The sequence below is a fragment of the Lycorma delicatula genome, chromosome 3, assembly GCF_047948215.1.
Source record: "Lycorma delicatula isolate Av1 chromosome 3, ASM4794821v1, whole genome shotgun sequence".
NCBI lineage: Eukaryota > Metazoa > Arthropoda > Insecta > Hemiptera > Fulgoridae > Lycorma > Lycorma delicatula.
This window is the reverse complement of record NC_134457.1, coordinates 150,826,887-150,842,762: the sequence shown is the minus strand read 5'-3', so window position 1 is coordinate 150,842,762 and position 15,876 is coordinate 150,826,887. Positions and strand designations below refer to the sequence as shown.

Genomic DNA, 15,876 nt, shown 5'->3' with positions numbered 1-15,876 from the left:
AAACATAAATATAGCACTTTTATGAAATTAATTTAAATAAATAGTATATTATCTTAGTTAATGTACCCTGATTTTGATTCCCTATGTCATGGTCTAAGATTTATACTACTTAATTTCATCCATATTTACACGTTATATTTTATTTAAATATCTTATGTTTTTTCATCATTATCCTTGAACAATTTTTTATTTATTTCAAATTATGTTTTAAATCGCTTTCATAGATGATTAGAAACCATAAGTAAATTTCATCATAATAACCAAGTTATAAAGGAGTTTCCCTTGAAACACCTTAATTAAATACATTCAAAAATAAAATAAATTTTATTTTTACATAATTTTCTGAATAAAAATAAAAAACAATTTTTTCATAACTTTAAAAAAAGTGATTAAACAAAATTAATTCACAGGTATTCAGTTTTTGTATAATTACTTTGTCTGTATGAAAATGTTTTAATTCTACTTTATACAATAATTTACGCTCCTAAGATAACCTTCATTTTACTGTTTACCTAATTTGGAATTAGATTCTGCTAGCAATCCAACAGGTTCATGAATGACAAATTCTTGTATTTTTTAACAACTAAACGATTTTGTTTTAGAACTTCTAGTATTTTATAAAACCAATAATCCTTCATAATAATACTTAATAATAATAATACTTTATAAAAATTTAATGAATACTTCTTACAATTACAATTTTTATTGGGGGGGGGGGGGGGAGGAATTATATCTTATTGTCAGTACTTAATATCTACAGCATAAAAAATTTATAAATAACTAGATGATGGTAATAAATAGCCACTGTTAATTCAATGTCACTAACCGAACCTAATTAATTACTATACTCCAAATTGATTTTAAATAAATTAAATTAATACCGTAAATAATTCGACTAATTTTCAATGCTCTAACCGTATATTGTGTATCAAGGTAACTTCCATAAATGATCATACCACAAATGTTTAATTCTTTATCAATAAGAGACATACTGTGGTAAATAAAAATTCTGTATTTTCCCTGAACATTTTTTATTTGTTCTCGGTCATGTTAATGAATTTTTTTCTAAATCTATAAACAAGATCCAAGATTCTGTGCACACCATTTAGGATTTAATGTATCTGAACTAATACCACGTTCCAATAAACGCTCCCTAAAAATTTGAATTCTTATGCTAGCATCTAATATACTTTCTATTTCCGGATCCGACCAAAGAACTTCTGCTAAAGCTGCTACTGTCGGCCAAAGTCTTACATCCAACGTCTTTTCGTCAATAAACTGAGTCCAAAGACAAGCTTCTCCTCCCAGTATCTGTTCCCTTTCTGACCACGTCAATTCCTGCCAAGGTCGATGATCATAAACTCTTGTCCAGTGCAATAACGGATTGATCATCCATTTATCTTCGTGTGAAATTATAACTCTGTAACCTTTATTAATCAATGTTTTCTCTTCTTCATTATAACTTTCATCGGTGACTTGTGCGATATATATTTTACTGTTTATATATTCAGTAGGATCGTCAAATTTTTTAAAATAATTAGACCAAAGTATAATATTCGGTAAATCTCCTTTGTTTATCTCGTATAACATATGGTAAATCTTATTTTGATGATAACTTAAAACACCCGAGAAGCCTTTTAATTTATAAGCTTCCATTGCATAAATGTTTGAAGAATTCTTCCAACACTCAAAGTCAGTATTTCCACCTAGATGTTTAAGATCGGTTTCACCACTAATATTGTTTAATTCAGAAAAAATGTCTTGAAGTAGTTTGTAGTTTTTGCTGTTACTCGGATTAATTTGATTGCACGATTTTATATTTTTACAATACTGTTTGTTATTGAAACAAGTGTTTAAATCTCCATAACCTTGCCTGCGACCCCAATTCCATCCTTGGCCTAAATGACCCGGGTTATCGATCTCTATTAAAACTCGAATACCTCGAAGTATAGCATAATCGATTACGTTCCTAATATCACCTGTCGTATAAACCTTTTTAAAAGATTCGGTTCCGTATATAGCGTGTTTATTATTTTTTGAATAAAAAGGGAAACTGAAAGAATCTGACATGTGCCAATGAAATACGTTCATTTTTACTGACGACATAGCGTTTAAAGTTCTTTTAATCGCTGTTACTGGAATGTAATGACTTGCTGTATCTAAAAGTATTCCTCTATACGTGAACGAAGGAGAGTCGACTATTTTAGCCCTGTCAATAATTCTCATCTTGCCGTGTATTTCATCTCCCCACATAAGTTGACGGAGAGTTTCTAACCCGTGCCTCGCCCCAAAATAAGTACCTGATTTTATCAGTACATGTATTTCTGAGTTTAATTTTTTTATGATTAATTTATAACTCTCATCTGTTCCCAATCGTAAATGTATATTTGTATTATTTCCGAAAACAGATATAAATATTTTAACAGAGTTAACATCTGGAGACGAACCGATTGAATTTATTAAGTTTTGCTTTTTAATATCCTTTAAAAAGATCTGACACGCAGCTTTCAACATATGTTTAACGTTTGTATTCTCTACATCGATGGACATTATTTGTAATGTTCTAAAATTAAAAGTAACGCTTCTATTTGATAAAAATATCTCTCCGTTTGGTATAGGCCACAATGAATACAAACCACACGTCATTTGACATGTTCTTTGCGTATTACCGGTTTCGCCAAATTTCCAAATTCGTCTTTCACAAAGATTATAACTTGCATTACACTCCCAACGCCAGTAATCCGGAGTTCTGAAAAGAAAATAACAGTTTTAATGAGCTGATAAAATAATTATGTTACTAAAAAATACTATTTAAGTGGTTAGAATAATATAAAATAATCAATAAAACATTAGCATTTCATTCAATTCAATTATAACCCGAATAATTTAATACATGTAAGCAATTGCGCTTGCGCGAAGTTTTTATTTCGGGTTTTAATTGCAAATAAAATACTTTGTTTAACTTTAAACGCATACCAAAGAGTAGTTTTAACATGGCAACTGTCACTACTTCAGGTGATAAACTATTTAACTAGTCGTAAATAAATAAAATAAAAGCACCTTTTTCATTTAATTATATTTTTTTTTAGTTAAATCATAATATTGAGAATACATTGTAACTCCATTACGTTTTAAATTCCAAATACAAGAGCCAGCTAGGTTTGAAAGTAAATAATGAGATATATAACGATTCAGAATTTAAAAAAAAGATAAAAAATTTATTAATATTTTTATTGTAGCTAACGTAAATGTACACTCTATTATTTTTTAATAATATAGATTTAATGACGGGAGAAAAATTAAAATTACAAATAAAGTTTACATATAACTTTAGATTAACATGAAGCCGGTTAATAAAATTTCAAAGGAGAGGTCATCATTCAGAAAAGAAATTGGTTTAACGGTAATAAATTTTTTTTTAAATATTTGTATTGAAGGAAAATGGAGCTTGCTATAGATTCCTTCGTAAATCAGATCAGTAGTTCAATCATTTGGATGGATCATAACCGACTAAAAATCACGACCAACAAAGTTCTGTATTAGAGAAGATGTAAAACGGAATGCCAGTTTTCAGAAAATTAGCAGTGGAATAATCAACTGAAAAATATATCAAGAATTTTTTTATTAATTACGATTTACAACAAAGGGAAACACCATTCGGGGTTGAATCTCCGCAAAGTAATTTAACTAGCAAATCAAAATTACAAAATCAAATTAAAAATCAAAATTACAAGAGAAATCAAAATTACAAGAGAGAGAAAGAGAGATTCTGAACTGCACGGCAATCTCTTTGAAAATGATTCTACACTTAAAAATGTTTGAATAAACATAGGTTCAAAAACGCTTTGTTAGCTAGTTACGGCTAGCGAAAGATTTCGCTCGGAATTTTTATCCACCAGTAATATGCGGCCACATTGAATTTTACGGGACATAAATTATGACGCAAATTTGGTGGTCTTGTACGTTTTGTGACCGGATAATTACAAAAAAAAAAAAATAGGTCCTAGAACCGTATCTCGTGTAGTTGTTGGGAAAATTATAATAAAACCCAAAGTCGAAAAACACAATGTTTAGGTTTGATGTGGAATAACTTTGTTAAAAAAGCAACTAAGTGTTCAAAATTTTTACTTAATTTATAAAAAGATTAATTCTAAGTTAATTCAGCCATGCAGTTCAAAATCATCTATTTATATGCTCACCGGGATAGTCTAGTGGTTAATTCGTCGTCACAAATCAGTTGTTTAACAGCTGATTTTCGAAGTTGAAAGTTCAAATCCTAGTAAAAGATAGTTGCTTTTATAAAAATTTGGATACTTCTGAATGGACACCGGAGTACTTTGGTGGTTGGGGTTCATTAACGATACATCTGAGGAATGGTCAGCTTGAGTCTGTACAATACTACACTTTACTTAATGGTCACAGATATTATCCTCAATTCATTTGGCTGTAGGGAGGTTGTGAGTAGAGAAGAAACGAGCATTTGAGCATAAATGCAAGGTCATTCGACGCTGCTGGGTGACGTGTGGCATGTGTGAACCCCTTGTGCGAGCTATATGAGGCAAGGTGAGCAGCAACCAGTGCGAGGCTATAACAGCGAGTTACAGTCTTGCGCGAGGTTACCCGAGGCCTCCGTGGCACGAGTGGTAGCGTCTCGGCATTTCATCCGCAGGTCCCGGGTTCGAATACTGGTAAAATAGTAAAAGCCCTTACAATATAAATTTAATAAAAACTATAACAGCGAGCGACTGAAAGATATGATCTTCCGCCCTCTAGATAAACAGTCAAGCGTCGGTCTTTGAATGATTCTAACACGTTTATGAGTGTTTAATTTATACCCGTTCCTATCACCCCCCACACATCCAGTATTGACACAATCTTATCTATTAAAGAAAACAAACGTATTTCGGTCTGCTTATCACTGACCACACACATCCGCTGACTCCGATTATAACAAAAATTAAAAAATCATTATTTTTTTCTTTTTAAACAGTAAATTCTTATCAATACAAACCGCACGAACATGTTTTGACCTGCTTATCACCATTCGCGTTTTGTATTCCACGAATTCACACTATCTTATCTACCACACACGACCGCTCGACTCCGATAAGAATAATAATTACATTACCATTTTTTCCTTATAAAACATGAAACGGTAATCAACCGCAAACCGCACAAACATGTTTCGACCTGCTTATCACCATTCGCGTTCTGTATTCCACGAATTCACACTATCTTATCTACCACACACGACCGCTCGACTCAGATAAGAATAATAATTAATTTAACATTTTTCTTTATAAAACATGAAACTCTAATCAACCGCAAACCGCACAAACATGTTTTGACCTGCTTATCACCATTCGCGTTCTGTATTCTACGAATTCACACTATCTTACCTACCACACACGACCGCTCGACTCTGATAAGAATAATAATTAATTTATCTTTTTTTCCTTATAAAACATGAAACTCTAATCAACCGCAAACCGCACGCATATGTTTTAACCTGCTTATCACTATTCGCGTTTTGTATTCCACGAATTCACACTATCTTATCTACCACACACGACCGCTCGACTCCGATAAGAATAATAATTAAATTATCATTTTTTCTTTATAAAACATGAAACGGTAATCAACCGCAAACCGCACAAACATGTTTCGACCTGCTTATCACCATTCGCGTTCTGTATTCCACGAATTCACACTATCTTACCTACCACACACGACCGCTCGACTCTGATAAGAATAATAATTAATTTATCTTTTTTTCCTTATAAAACATGAAACTCTAATCAACCGCAAACCGCACAAACATGTTTTGACCTGCTTATCACCATTCGCGTTCTGTATTCTACGAATTCACACTATCTTACCTACCACACACGACCGCTCGACTCTGATAAGAATAATAATTAATTTATCTTTTTTCCCTTATAAAACATGAAACTCTAATCAACCGCAAACCGCACGCATATGTTTTAACCTGCTTATCACTATTCGCGTTTTGTATTCCACGAATTCACACTATCTTATCTACCACACACGACCGCTCGACTCCGATAAGAATAATAATTAAATTATCATTTTTTCTTTATAAAACATGAAACGGTAATCAACCGCAAACCGCACAAACATGTTTCGACCTGCTTATCACCATTCGCGTTCTGTATTCCACGAATTCACACTATCTTACCTACCACACACGACCGCTCGACTCTGATAAGAATAATAATTAATTTATCTTTTTTTCCTAATAAAACATGAAACTCTAATCAACCGCAAACCGCACAAACATGTTTTGACCTGCTTATCACCATTCGCGTTCTGTATTCCACGAATTCACACTATCTTACCTACCACACACGACCGCTCGACTCTGATAAGAATAATAATTAATTTATCTTTTTTTCCTAATAAAACATGAAACTCTAATCAACCGCAAACCGCACAAACATGTTTTGACCTGCTTATCACCATTCGCGTTCTGTATTCTACGAATTCACACTATCTTACCTACCACACACGACCGCTCGACTCTGATAAGAATAATAATTAAATTATCATTTTTTCTTTATAAAACATGAAACGGTAATCAACCGCAAACCGCACAAACATGTTTCGACCTGCTTATCACCATTCGCGTTCTGTATTCCACGAATTCACACTATCTTATCTACCACACACGACCGCTCGACTCCGATAAGAATAATAATTAATTTATCTTTTTCTTTTCCTTATAAAACATGAAACTCTAATCAACCGCAAACCACACGAACATGTTTGGACCTGCTTATCACCAATTAGATTCTGTATTCTACGAATTCGCACAATCTTATTAATTGCAGGAAAATGTCTTTAATAGATAATAGTGCGTCAATATTAGATGTGTGCGGATGACAGAAACTGGTATAAATTAACCACTCATAAACGTGTTTGAATCATTCAAAAACCGACCGCTGAAGAAGACGCATACATAATGTTAAAATCATTCAAAGACCAACGCATGACTGTTTATCTATAGGGTGGAAGATCATATCTTTCAGTCGCTCACTGTTATAGTTTTTTATTAAATTTATGTTTTAAGAGGTTTTATTATTTTACCAGTATTCGAACCCGGGACCTCCGGATGAAAGGCCGAGCGCTACCACTCGCGCCACGGAGGCTTTTAATCTCGCACGAGACTGTTAGTAACTTGCTGTTATAGCTTCGCACGGGGTGCTCACCTTGCCTCATCTAGCCTCAAACAAGGGGTTCACACATGCCTCACCTCACTCAGCAGCGTCAAATGTTCCTTTCTCCTCTACCGTTGTGTTTATTATTCTAGTTGAACAGATTGGAAAATACGTATTAGGGAAATAATTAAAATAAATTTATATATATATATATATATATATATATATATATATATACATAAAAAAAATGTGCTAAGTGATTAATAATCAGCGAAAACTATAGAAGAAAAATTGATGAAAATGTGTATACATGTTCCTCTTACATGTAAGTACACACTAAGAAAAGTTTTTTAAAAATTCGGTGTTTAAAAGATTAAAATGGAGTAACAACCGGGGTTTTTGGTTTTTTCGAATTTCAACCTTGAAAGTGGTGAAAAAAGATAAAATATTTGAACAATAATTGCAAATTTTCCCCATTTCCGGCTATACTAGACGAGATATTTAGTAGATTTGGACTTGTAAATAACCTTCAGATAAGTATTTAAAAACTATTTTCGGATTTTATTGAATTTCAATTTTTTAAGGAGTGCGACAGCGTTCGGCGCGGTGGTTCAACCAACACACACTGTCATTATTAATGTATGTACAACCCCACTGCATCTGCCTCCGGTTACTTGATTAATAATATAAAATTTAAAAAAAATTGATCCCGACGGGCAACGCAAGAAACCATACAGCGTGGGTGAAGCCGCGACGAAAATGCTAGTATATATATATATATATATATATATATATTTTTTTTTTTTTTTTGTTTATTCCATGTGTCAATTATAATCTACAACCAAAAGCCACAGTTCGTACACAATTAAGGGAATGTGACAAACAAGTTATATAGTAGTTATCCAAGAGACTGTTGAATGTACACCAGGTGATATGAGAAATTCATGAGTTAACTTGTGTGCTCCAAACACAATCGACAAAGGCCATTTCTCGCCATTGTCTCACACTGAAAATTCCCAAGGCATTATGCTATGTTCAATATGTTAAAAGTAATAATTATATTTCAATAGCAATAGGCCAAAATACTTTCTTCTATTAAATTCCTTTTTTTAACGTTCAACAAGGCATATTATTAACAGATGTAAAACACAATCAACAAAGGCTGCAGAATTTTATATCTACACAAAAATACTACTTAAATACTAAAAAAAATTCCAGGCAAATCGCAAAGTTCAAAATCAGAGACGTACACAAAAGAAAACAGAAAACTTAGAGGTTGTAAAGAGATCTCAAAAATACATTCCGATACCGTAAGACTAAAATAGACTTAAGAACGCATCATTTGAATATTAACAAACATATGTAAAAACAAATATATCAAGATGTTTTAAATAGATCAGCAATAATAACATGTAGTTGAAAAGAGTAAAGAGCTTTCAAACAATAGTTAAAGTAACAATTAAAGTCATAGCTTTTACAGAATAAGGGTTGTTGTACTATTTGCTAAGCAGGAGTAAGCCAAATCCTGGATAAGTTGTATACGATTTAGTTTTAGTTAAATAAAACAAATTTCTTTAAGACGGAGACTTAAATTCACTCTAATTAACCCAAGATAGATAAAATTAACTACAGACTACTTTAAACTAGATTATTTGAAGATTAAATACTAAAATCTTGTCTAATAGTTAACAATTAAGAGAGCGAAGCGAGCTCCGGTTTTAGTCAAACTTCGGAACTTTCTCTCTATTTATGACACAGTTACAATATAGTTACATATAAGTATATCTGTAACGATTTTTTCATTAAATTTTTCATCAGTCTTTTACATACAGAAAATAGAGAGGTACATGGAGCGGAAGTTTCCGTCACCAAGCGACTTCTACTTACAAACTAAACACGTGATCTCCATTTTTGTGGGGGGAGGTCCTTCCTCCTAATTCTGATATTACTCGCAATCATCAACTGGCTCATCGGTTGCGCATTAAATACTTAACACCTTAGTTTAACTGCCTTTAAAACCAAGCTTTATCTCGTAGGCCGATCTAATGCCTTTTTGTACAGCGTTTTGAGTTTCTCTAAACTCTACACAGTAATTAATCTTACCTTGGTTTAAAAATTATTATTTAACGTTTTTCTCTCAGACACCTTAATTTTTTTTTCTAAACATAAATAAACAAAAAGGGATGCATACAAACAAAAGTAGATCAATTGTTTTATTGCTAATGAACAAACTATTTTTTGACACTAAACCTTTCTTAATCAATTACGAGCTCAATTTTTCAATTTTTTCAATTTCAGAGCTCAATTTAAATTCAAAGAATTATAATTCAATGGAATATAAGCGATATATACAGTTTACTGGTTGGTGATAATCAAAAGTAATGCACTTAATCAAATTTAGATAATAATTTTGATTTTATAAGAATATTTTTTTTATAATAAAATATATGAACATATACTATTTTTCAATTCTTTCTAATTACATCGCTGTCAATTTAATTTCTTTCCCTAATCAAGATTTTACTGAAAGAATAATTTCTTTGTCAATCAAATGAAAAATGAAAATTACTAAAAAAAGATTATTTTTCTCATTACCCTGTTCATTAGAAGTAAATCATTAACATTTATTCTTAATTATTAAATAATGCTGCATACTTTTTGGCGATAATAATATTCTCGTGTACCTATGTAAATAAAAATGTAAATGTTCATTTGTTCAAAATCTTAAATCTCCGAAAGTTTTTACCGATTGCTTTGAAATGTTGACACAACGTTGCATTCGAATACACGCCTGTTTTTATATACCTACTATTTATATAACTAAGATATTACTAAATACCTAATATACTAAATATTTTACGATTCCATTTAAATGGTTTCGATGTGTGTATCCGCTATAGACTAACTACTGGACCGATTTACGCGCGGGTAAAAAGGGAAAATCGGAAAAGGGAATAGGGAAAAATCCAAAAAGGTAAAAGGGGAAGAAAGGGAAAATAGAAAAAGAAAAAATTGTGAAAGGGGAAAAAGGAAAAACGACAAAAAGGAAATGGAAAGGAGAAAAAATAAAAGGGGAAAACGGGGGAAGATGAATGGGGGAAATACGGGAAAGAGAAATGTGGGAATGGGTGAAAGGGCAAAAGGGAAAGGGATGTGGTAAATTGAAAATGGGGAAAGGAGAATGGTAAATGGGGAAAAGGGAAAGGTTAAATTTTGTGAAGTTCCGTAATGTTCATTTTGTTAATATTTTATCAAACTTTCAATTGTGTTCATTTAATTACATATATATATATATATATATGTGTGTGTATATATATATATATATATATATACACACAAATCTAGCAATAGCGAACCATTGCCGGGTCTGCTAGTATATTGTATATATATAATTGATTATCTAATTTTTAACAAGTAATTTAAATGATATGCATCATTTTTTATGTTATTATTTAGTTTAAAAAATAAATTAGGTAATCAATGAGTTTAACAGGCATGAATAGTTAGAGACTTGAATATTCACTAAAATGTTTCTAAAGAATTTTCTTACAAAATTAATATCTTTTCTTTTTAAATATATTTTTCTTTTCCCTTACAGAATAAATATATTTTTTGACATTTATCTCATTTTACAATTGTCCGTAAAAGATTTTACGTAATTAATCTTCTATTATGCCGGCTCTAAAAAATTTCATCTTTGTAAAATATTTTAAGTATTTTTTTTTTCTTTTTTTATTATGCAGAACACACTTCATATAACCTGCACAAACGATTTCAGTTTGATAATAAGAATAAAATCTAGAAGTAAACAATATTTACTTATTAGTGGTTGGAAAACAATTTAATCGTGTCACTGAGATTAAATAACCATAAACGTTCCAGGAATATTTAATTTAAAACAAAATTGACTGTCTAAATGTGATTAGGTTATATCCTATTGTAAAGGTAACTTTGTACTTGAGATTAAAAAAAAAACCAACCTTGGGTATGAGAACTTTACCTTAATTTTTCTTTATGGAATGTCTAACTAATGAGGTTTTGAAAACCTCATAGTTAAAATAATTTTCTCCGCAGCGAAACAACATTACAAACACGTTCGCATTCTATTCAACGGTTACGTGAAACAGTTGTAACATTTCCTAAAATTCAGATGAGATTTCCATCGGTTTTAACGGGTATTCTTCATTCCTTTATAACCGTTTTTAACGTCCATTAATTAACTAAAGTAATGAAATATGTATTTTCTATAACAATTTTGCTAAAACGAATAGTATCGTACTAAAGTACAGGGTTTGATTCTCGGTCAGGCATGGCATTTTTCACATGTTTCAGAATTAATATCATCCACCTGTAACAGTTATTGGTCGGCTTGTAGTTTTACATAAACAAAACAAATTGTGTTTTTTAATTTTTTTTCTATAGCCATCCGACCATTTAAAACAAAAGAAAAAAACACATATATATCGGTATAAATCTATTCTTATACATAAATAAACACTATATATAAAGTTATAAAAGATGAAATTAGGCGAACGTCGAAATGTTAGTATCTTAAAAACAGGCAAAAATTGGAGTAGTTTTGTAGTTAATCATAATTTCTACAGGTTTTCTTCAAGTAAATATTGAAACTCCGAAGAATCAAACAGAAAAGAACAAGATTAACTTTGTATAAAATGAGTTTATTTCCCATTAAGAACGAAAAATAATGTTTAAAATGTTTCTTAAACTGTTTTTGTATTCGTTATTTAACCAAACATAAAATATAACAACGTAATCGTTGTAAATAATATTGAGTATACGAACGTTGAGAATATGCAGTATGTCTCTAAATGTATTATAGATGACGCATGAAACTTAAAAGCTTGTCTGTGAGAATTACGTCTCATATTTTTAATGCATTTTATTACTGTCTGTATGCATTCAGTGACTTGTGTATGTTTACTTCGTTCATGTTATAAGTATGTTCAGCGACTTGTACTGATATTTATTATTTTTTTATTTGTATTTCTATATGATTAATGTAAAGAAAATTTAACGATATTTTTTAATACTTATTTTTAGCACAATTATAAAAATCTATTAAGTAGATTCTGTATTCCACCTTTATATTTTATTAATATGTGTTGAATTAAATATTATGTTTCAAAATCTCCTAATTATAAATTTTTATTTTTTATTTTGTAATTCCTAAAATGTCTAATGATAAATTTTATGTGTTGATTTTAAACCAGAATTTGAACTGTTATTTGAAAATAAAAAGTAAGACAGTCGATGTGGGAAAATGTTTAACTAATGTTTTTAAATGTAAATGTATATAAAAAAATAAAACTCAGAGCTAATTTAAACAAATCAACGTATACCAAATAACTATTCAAGAAAGGGAGTAACGAACCGCTAAATTTCAAAGTTACATGTTAAAAACTTACGAAAGAAAGGTTCTTACGGATGAATGTGAGTTGGGATTACGTTTGTTCACCACAAGAAAAAATTTGCAAGAAAATAATATTAGTGTAGCGTATTTAGTAGTTTATGGTATAACCACTATAAGTAGGCTAATTGTTTTTAGGTTTGCTAATAGTTTTTTTTACAGCCTGCTTTAGTCAAGACTAAATGAATACTTCTTAAACTACAGTACAGTACTTATAATAATCATGCACTTAAAAAATTTATTGCTTTGTCGCTAAATGATAAGAAATAATTTATCTGTAGTATAAATTATCGTAGCGAAAAATGTATGTATGTTATAAATTAAGTTATTTATAGAAATGTTAATCAGACTAAATCATTTTTACGAATACTTTTTCACGACTACAATGATTAAAGTTAATGAATTCATACACCATAAGAAAATAAAGGAAAAGAGTCTTTCCACCACTAGAATCAAAATAAAAATAAAACAAAACAGCAGAGAGTAAGGTGAAAAAGAGATGACGTCACGTTTATGCGGTAACAGAATGAAGCTGTTAGAAGCCACTTAAACTAAATTGAACGAAGGAAATGAAGAAGCTGCTTCTTGTCTTTCTTTTACAAACTTATTAGATTTATATTTTGCTATCCTCACTGTCAGTAAAGATACTGGCAAACATTCGTACAGGAATTACCTGATTACCTCTAAAAATACGTATAAGCGTACTTACTTTAAAATAATAATTTTCTTTTAAAAACTTGGACTAAAAAATTTTATTTAAAAATATTTACGTTATTTCTTTTAATTTATCACACAAAATCAAGATATACGGTAATAACTTTAACGTTGCCTCTTGAGAAAGTCTGTTATTTCTCTAGCAAAAAACTTCCGTTGGTTTTAAGATAGAAATAAACTTTTAGGATAATTTTGTGTATTATAAAGAAAAAATTATGAGTATTCTTTATTTACTTAAATAACCCTTCCTTCTTTGTCCATTATTTGAGAGTAGAGGACAGAAGAGAGAACTGAACTTTTAAACAATTTTTCGTTTTTTTATTGATCTTTAAAGTAACTCCTCACTTCTTTAAAACGAAATTTCTAAATCTCATAGTTGTTCTTTTCTGTTTTATTTTTCTTTACCGAAAACGAACTATTGAATGCGTTTTCTCTACGCAATAAAAGTACGGCATAAACCGCATCTATCTCTGGCAGAATTTATTACTAATTTGTCGGCTAGTATGACTTGAATACAACAACGCAATCAATAGTAGTACCAAAGTTAAAATACACATATCATATATCATCTTAATAAGCCTCAGGCTAACCTTCCTGCCACCAATATTTTGATAAAGCTAATAGTGATGTACCCCAAATAGCATACGAGGTGGAAAAAGTCCAATTCACATTCAGCATTTCCTACCAAAAGAGCGTAAACCAACCATTACTTATTACAGCACTAACACATCAATAGCAAACGTTGGAGAAGTACAGAATATGATGCTTGCTGTAGATTTCAGACACGGTTATTCCCGTCACAGTGATATCATTTCATAAGGTTTGGCTCTGATCTATACTTAATTGATCTGATCTATAATTGATCTGATCTTAATTGATGATCTTAATGATCTGATCTATACTTAATTGGCTCTGATCTACTTAATGGCGCAAAGCAGAAAACCTCTTTTTAACAAGTTCATAATAAAACGTGAAATAACTAATGCAGTTTAAATAGATAAATAAATACATAGTTTAAAGCTAATGGAATAACCTATATTAAAATAGCTAGGCTGTAGATTTTAAATCGGGAAATATCTACCCTAGAACTACTATGAGTATGATGAATTGACTAGCATAATATGAGGTATCCTATTAAAAGAAAATTGCTTTTTGAATAACGTGTTTTAATACGTTATTTTAAACGTTTATCCTGATAAAAACAGAATTTATGATTAATAATTAATCCTTCTTTAGGTAGAAAAAACTCACGAAATTTTTTTAACGATGCCATTTCTTTAACTATTTTTTTATCTTGATCAATTAGTTCTGTAACGTCTAGTTTTTGTAGAATTACTCTTGTACTATTTTTATTTCTTAAATTTTAACTATATTATTTTAATTCTTTTAAAAAATGGAATTAATTTAAAAATGTATCCAGCAAGTAAGTACAATACTTTATTTAAAGAGCGAACAACGGTTAGCTACAAATTGTAAAGAAAGTGAAATTAATTAGCGAAGGAAACTTCCTGCTGCGTATTTCTTTTGTAGCATTTAATTTTTAAATATAAAAATAAAGAAGGGGAAATGTTATAAAAAATTAAAACAAAATAATTTAAAAATCATAATTTATCCGAAGTGAAAAGAGTAATTAAGATTCTGTTAAATTTATCTATTGATAAATATTTTTTTTATTTAAAAATAAATATCTGTATTATTAGCTAAAAATGTTTCTGTAAAGTTTACGGAATAATTTTATTATCTTTACTCAAATACTGATTACAAAATGCTCTTTCTGCAAAAAGGGAAAAATATTTATTATAACTTTTAGACATGACATCTTTTCTTTTTCATTTTTGGCATAAAACTCTGAAATGTTGGCATTAAATTGAAATTAATTAAATTGCGCGTTTTAATCGTCGATTTTATTTGTTTTATGTAACTGTTATCTAACTTTTAAGTTTGGTGTGTTAAATTAAATTGTTTTTTATAATAACATTGTGTCCGAGAGCTGATAAGGGCTTCCTTTGTGTGCTCAAGAATGAACGCTTTGTGAGTACGCGTTTACGCGTACTCTTATATATTATATAATATTTATATAATTATTTTTGTTTGTTATATTTTTAGAAATTTGAGTTCATTACTAAGTTTAATAACACTTGCCAAGCTGCAAATTAGTTTGTCTCCAATTCTATTACCTTTCATTTATATTCGAAACTAAATTAATCAAACTTATTAGCTGTTTATGAGGCAGATTAATAATTTTTCTCTAAGTTTTAATTTCCAAAACGATCTGTTCAGATATATGTATTCAAACCTTGTCTCTTAAAAAAAAATAAAATCTTATCAGTAATGATTCACTTATTTATAACTAATTTATTTACGATTATCCCATAAAAATTAGAATAATATAAAGTATAACAATTTAAAGTAGAAATAATATAAAATTTTATCTATGAGCTTTTCATTGTTTCATTTAAATTTAACATGTAATACATCCACGAAAATATATTTTCTATAAAAAGATGAAGATATTTAAAGAAAAAAAAAGTAGTTATTTTATTCCCGACTATTATT

General features: G+C 30.0%; 1 protein-coding gene across 3 annotated transcripts in view; it reads right to left on the bottom strand.

The window, feature by feature from the left end:
- Positions 1-712: 712 nt before the first annotated feature.
- Positions 713-15,876, bottom strand: part of fdl (beta acetylhexosaminidase fused lobes) — a 55,602-nt gene continuing 40,438 nt past the window's right edge. For 2 of the 3 annotated variants that reach the window (XM_075360814.1, XM_075360813.1), the window contains exon 3: positions 713-2,749. In XM_075360814.1, coding sequence (XP_075216929.1) covers positions 1,072-2,749 — 1,678 coding nt within the window. In that variant the 3' untranslated portion in view covers positions 713-1,071. Of the gene's footprint in view, positions 2,750-11,178; positions 11,332-15,876 lie in introns of those variants that run through there. The other variant, XM_075360815.1, reaches the window with a different exon arrangement.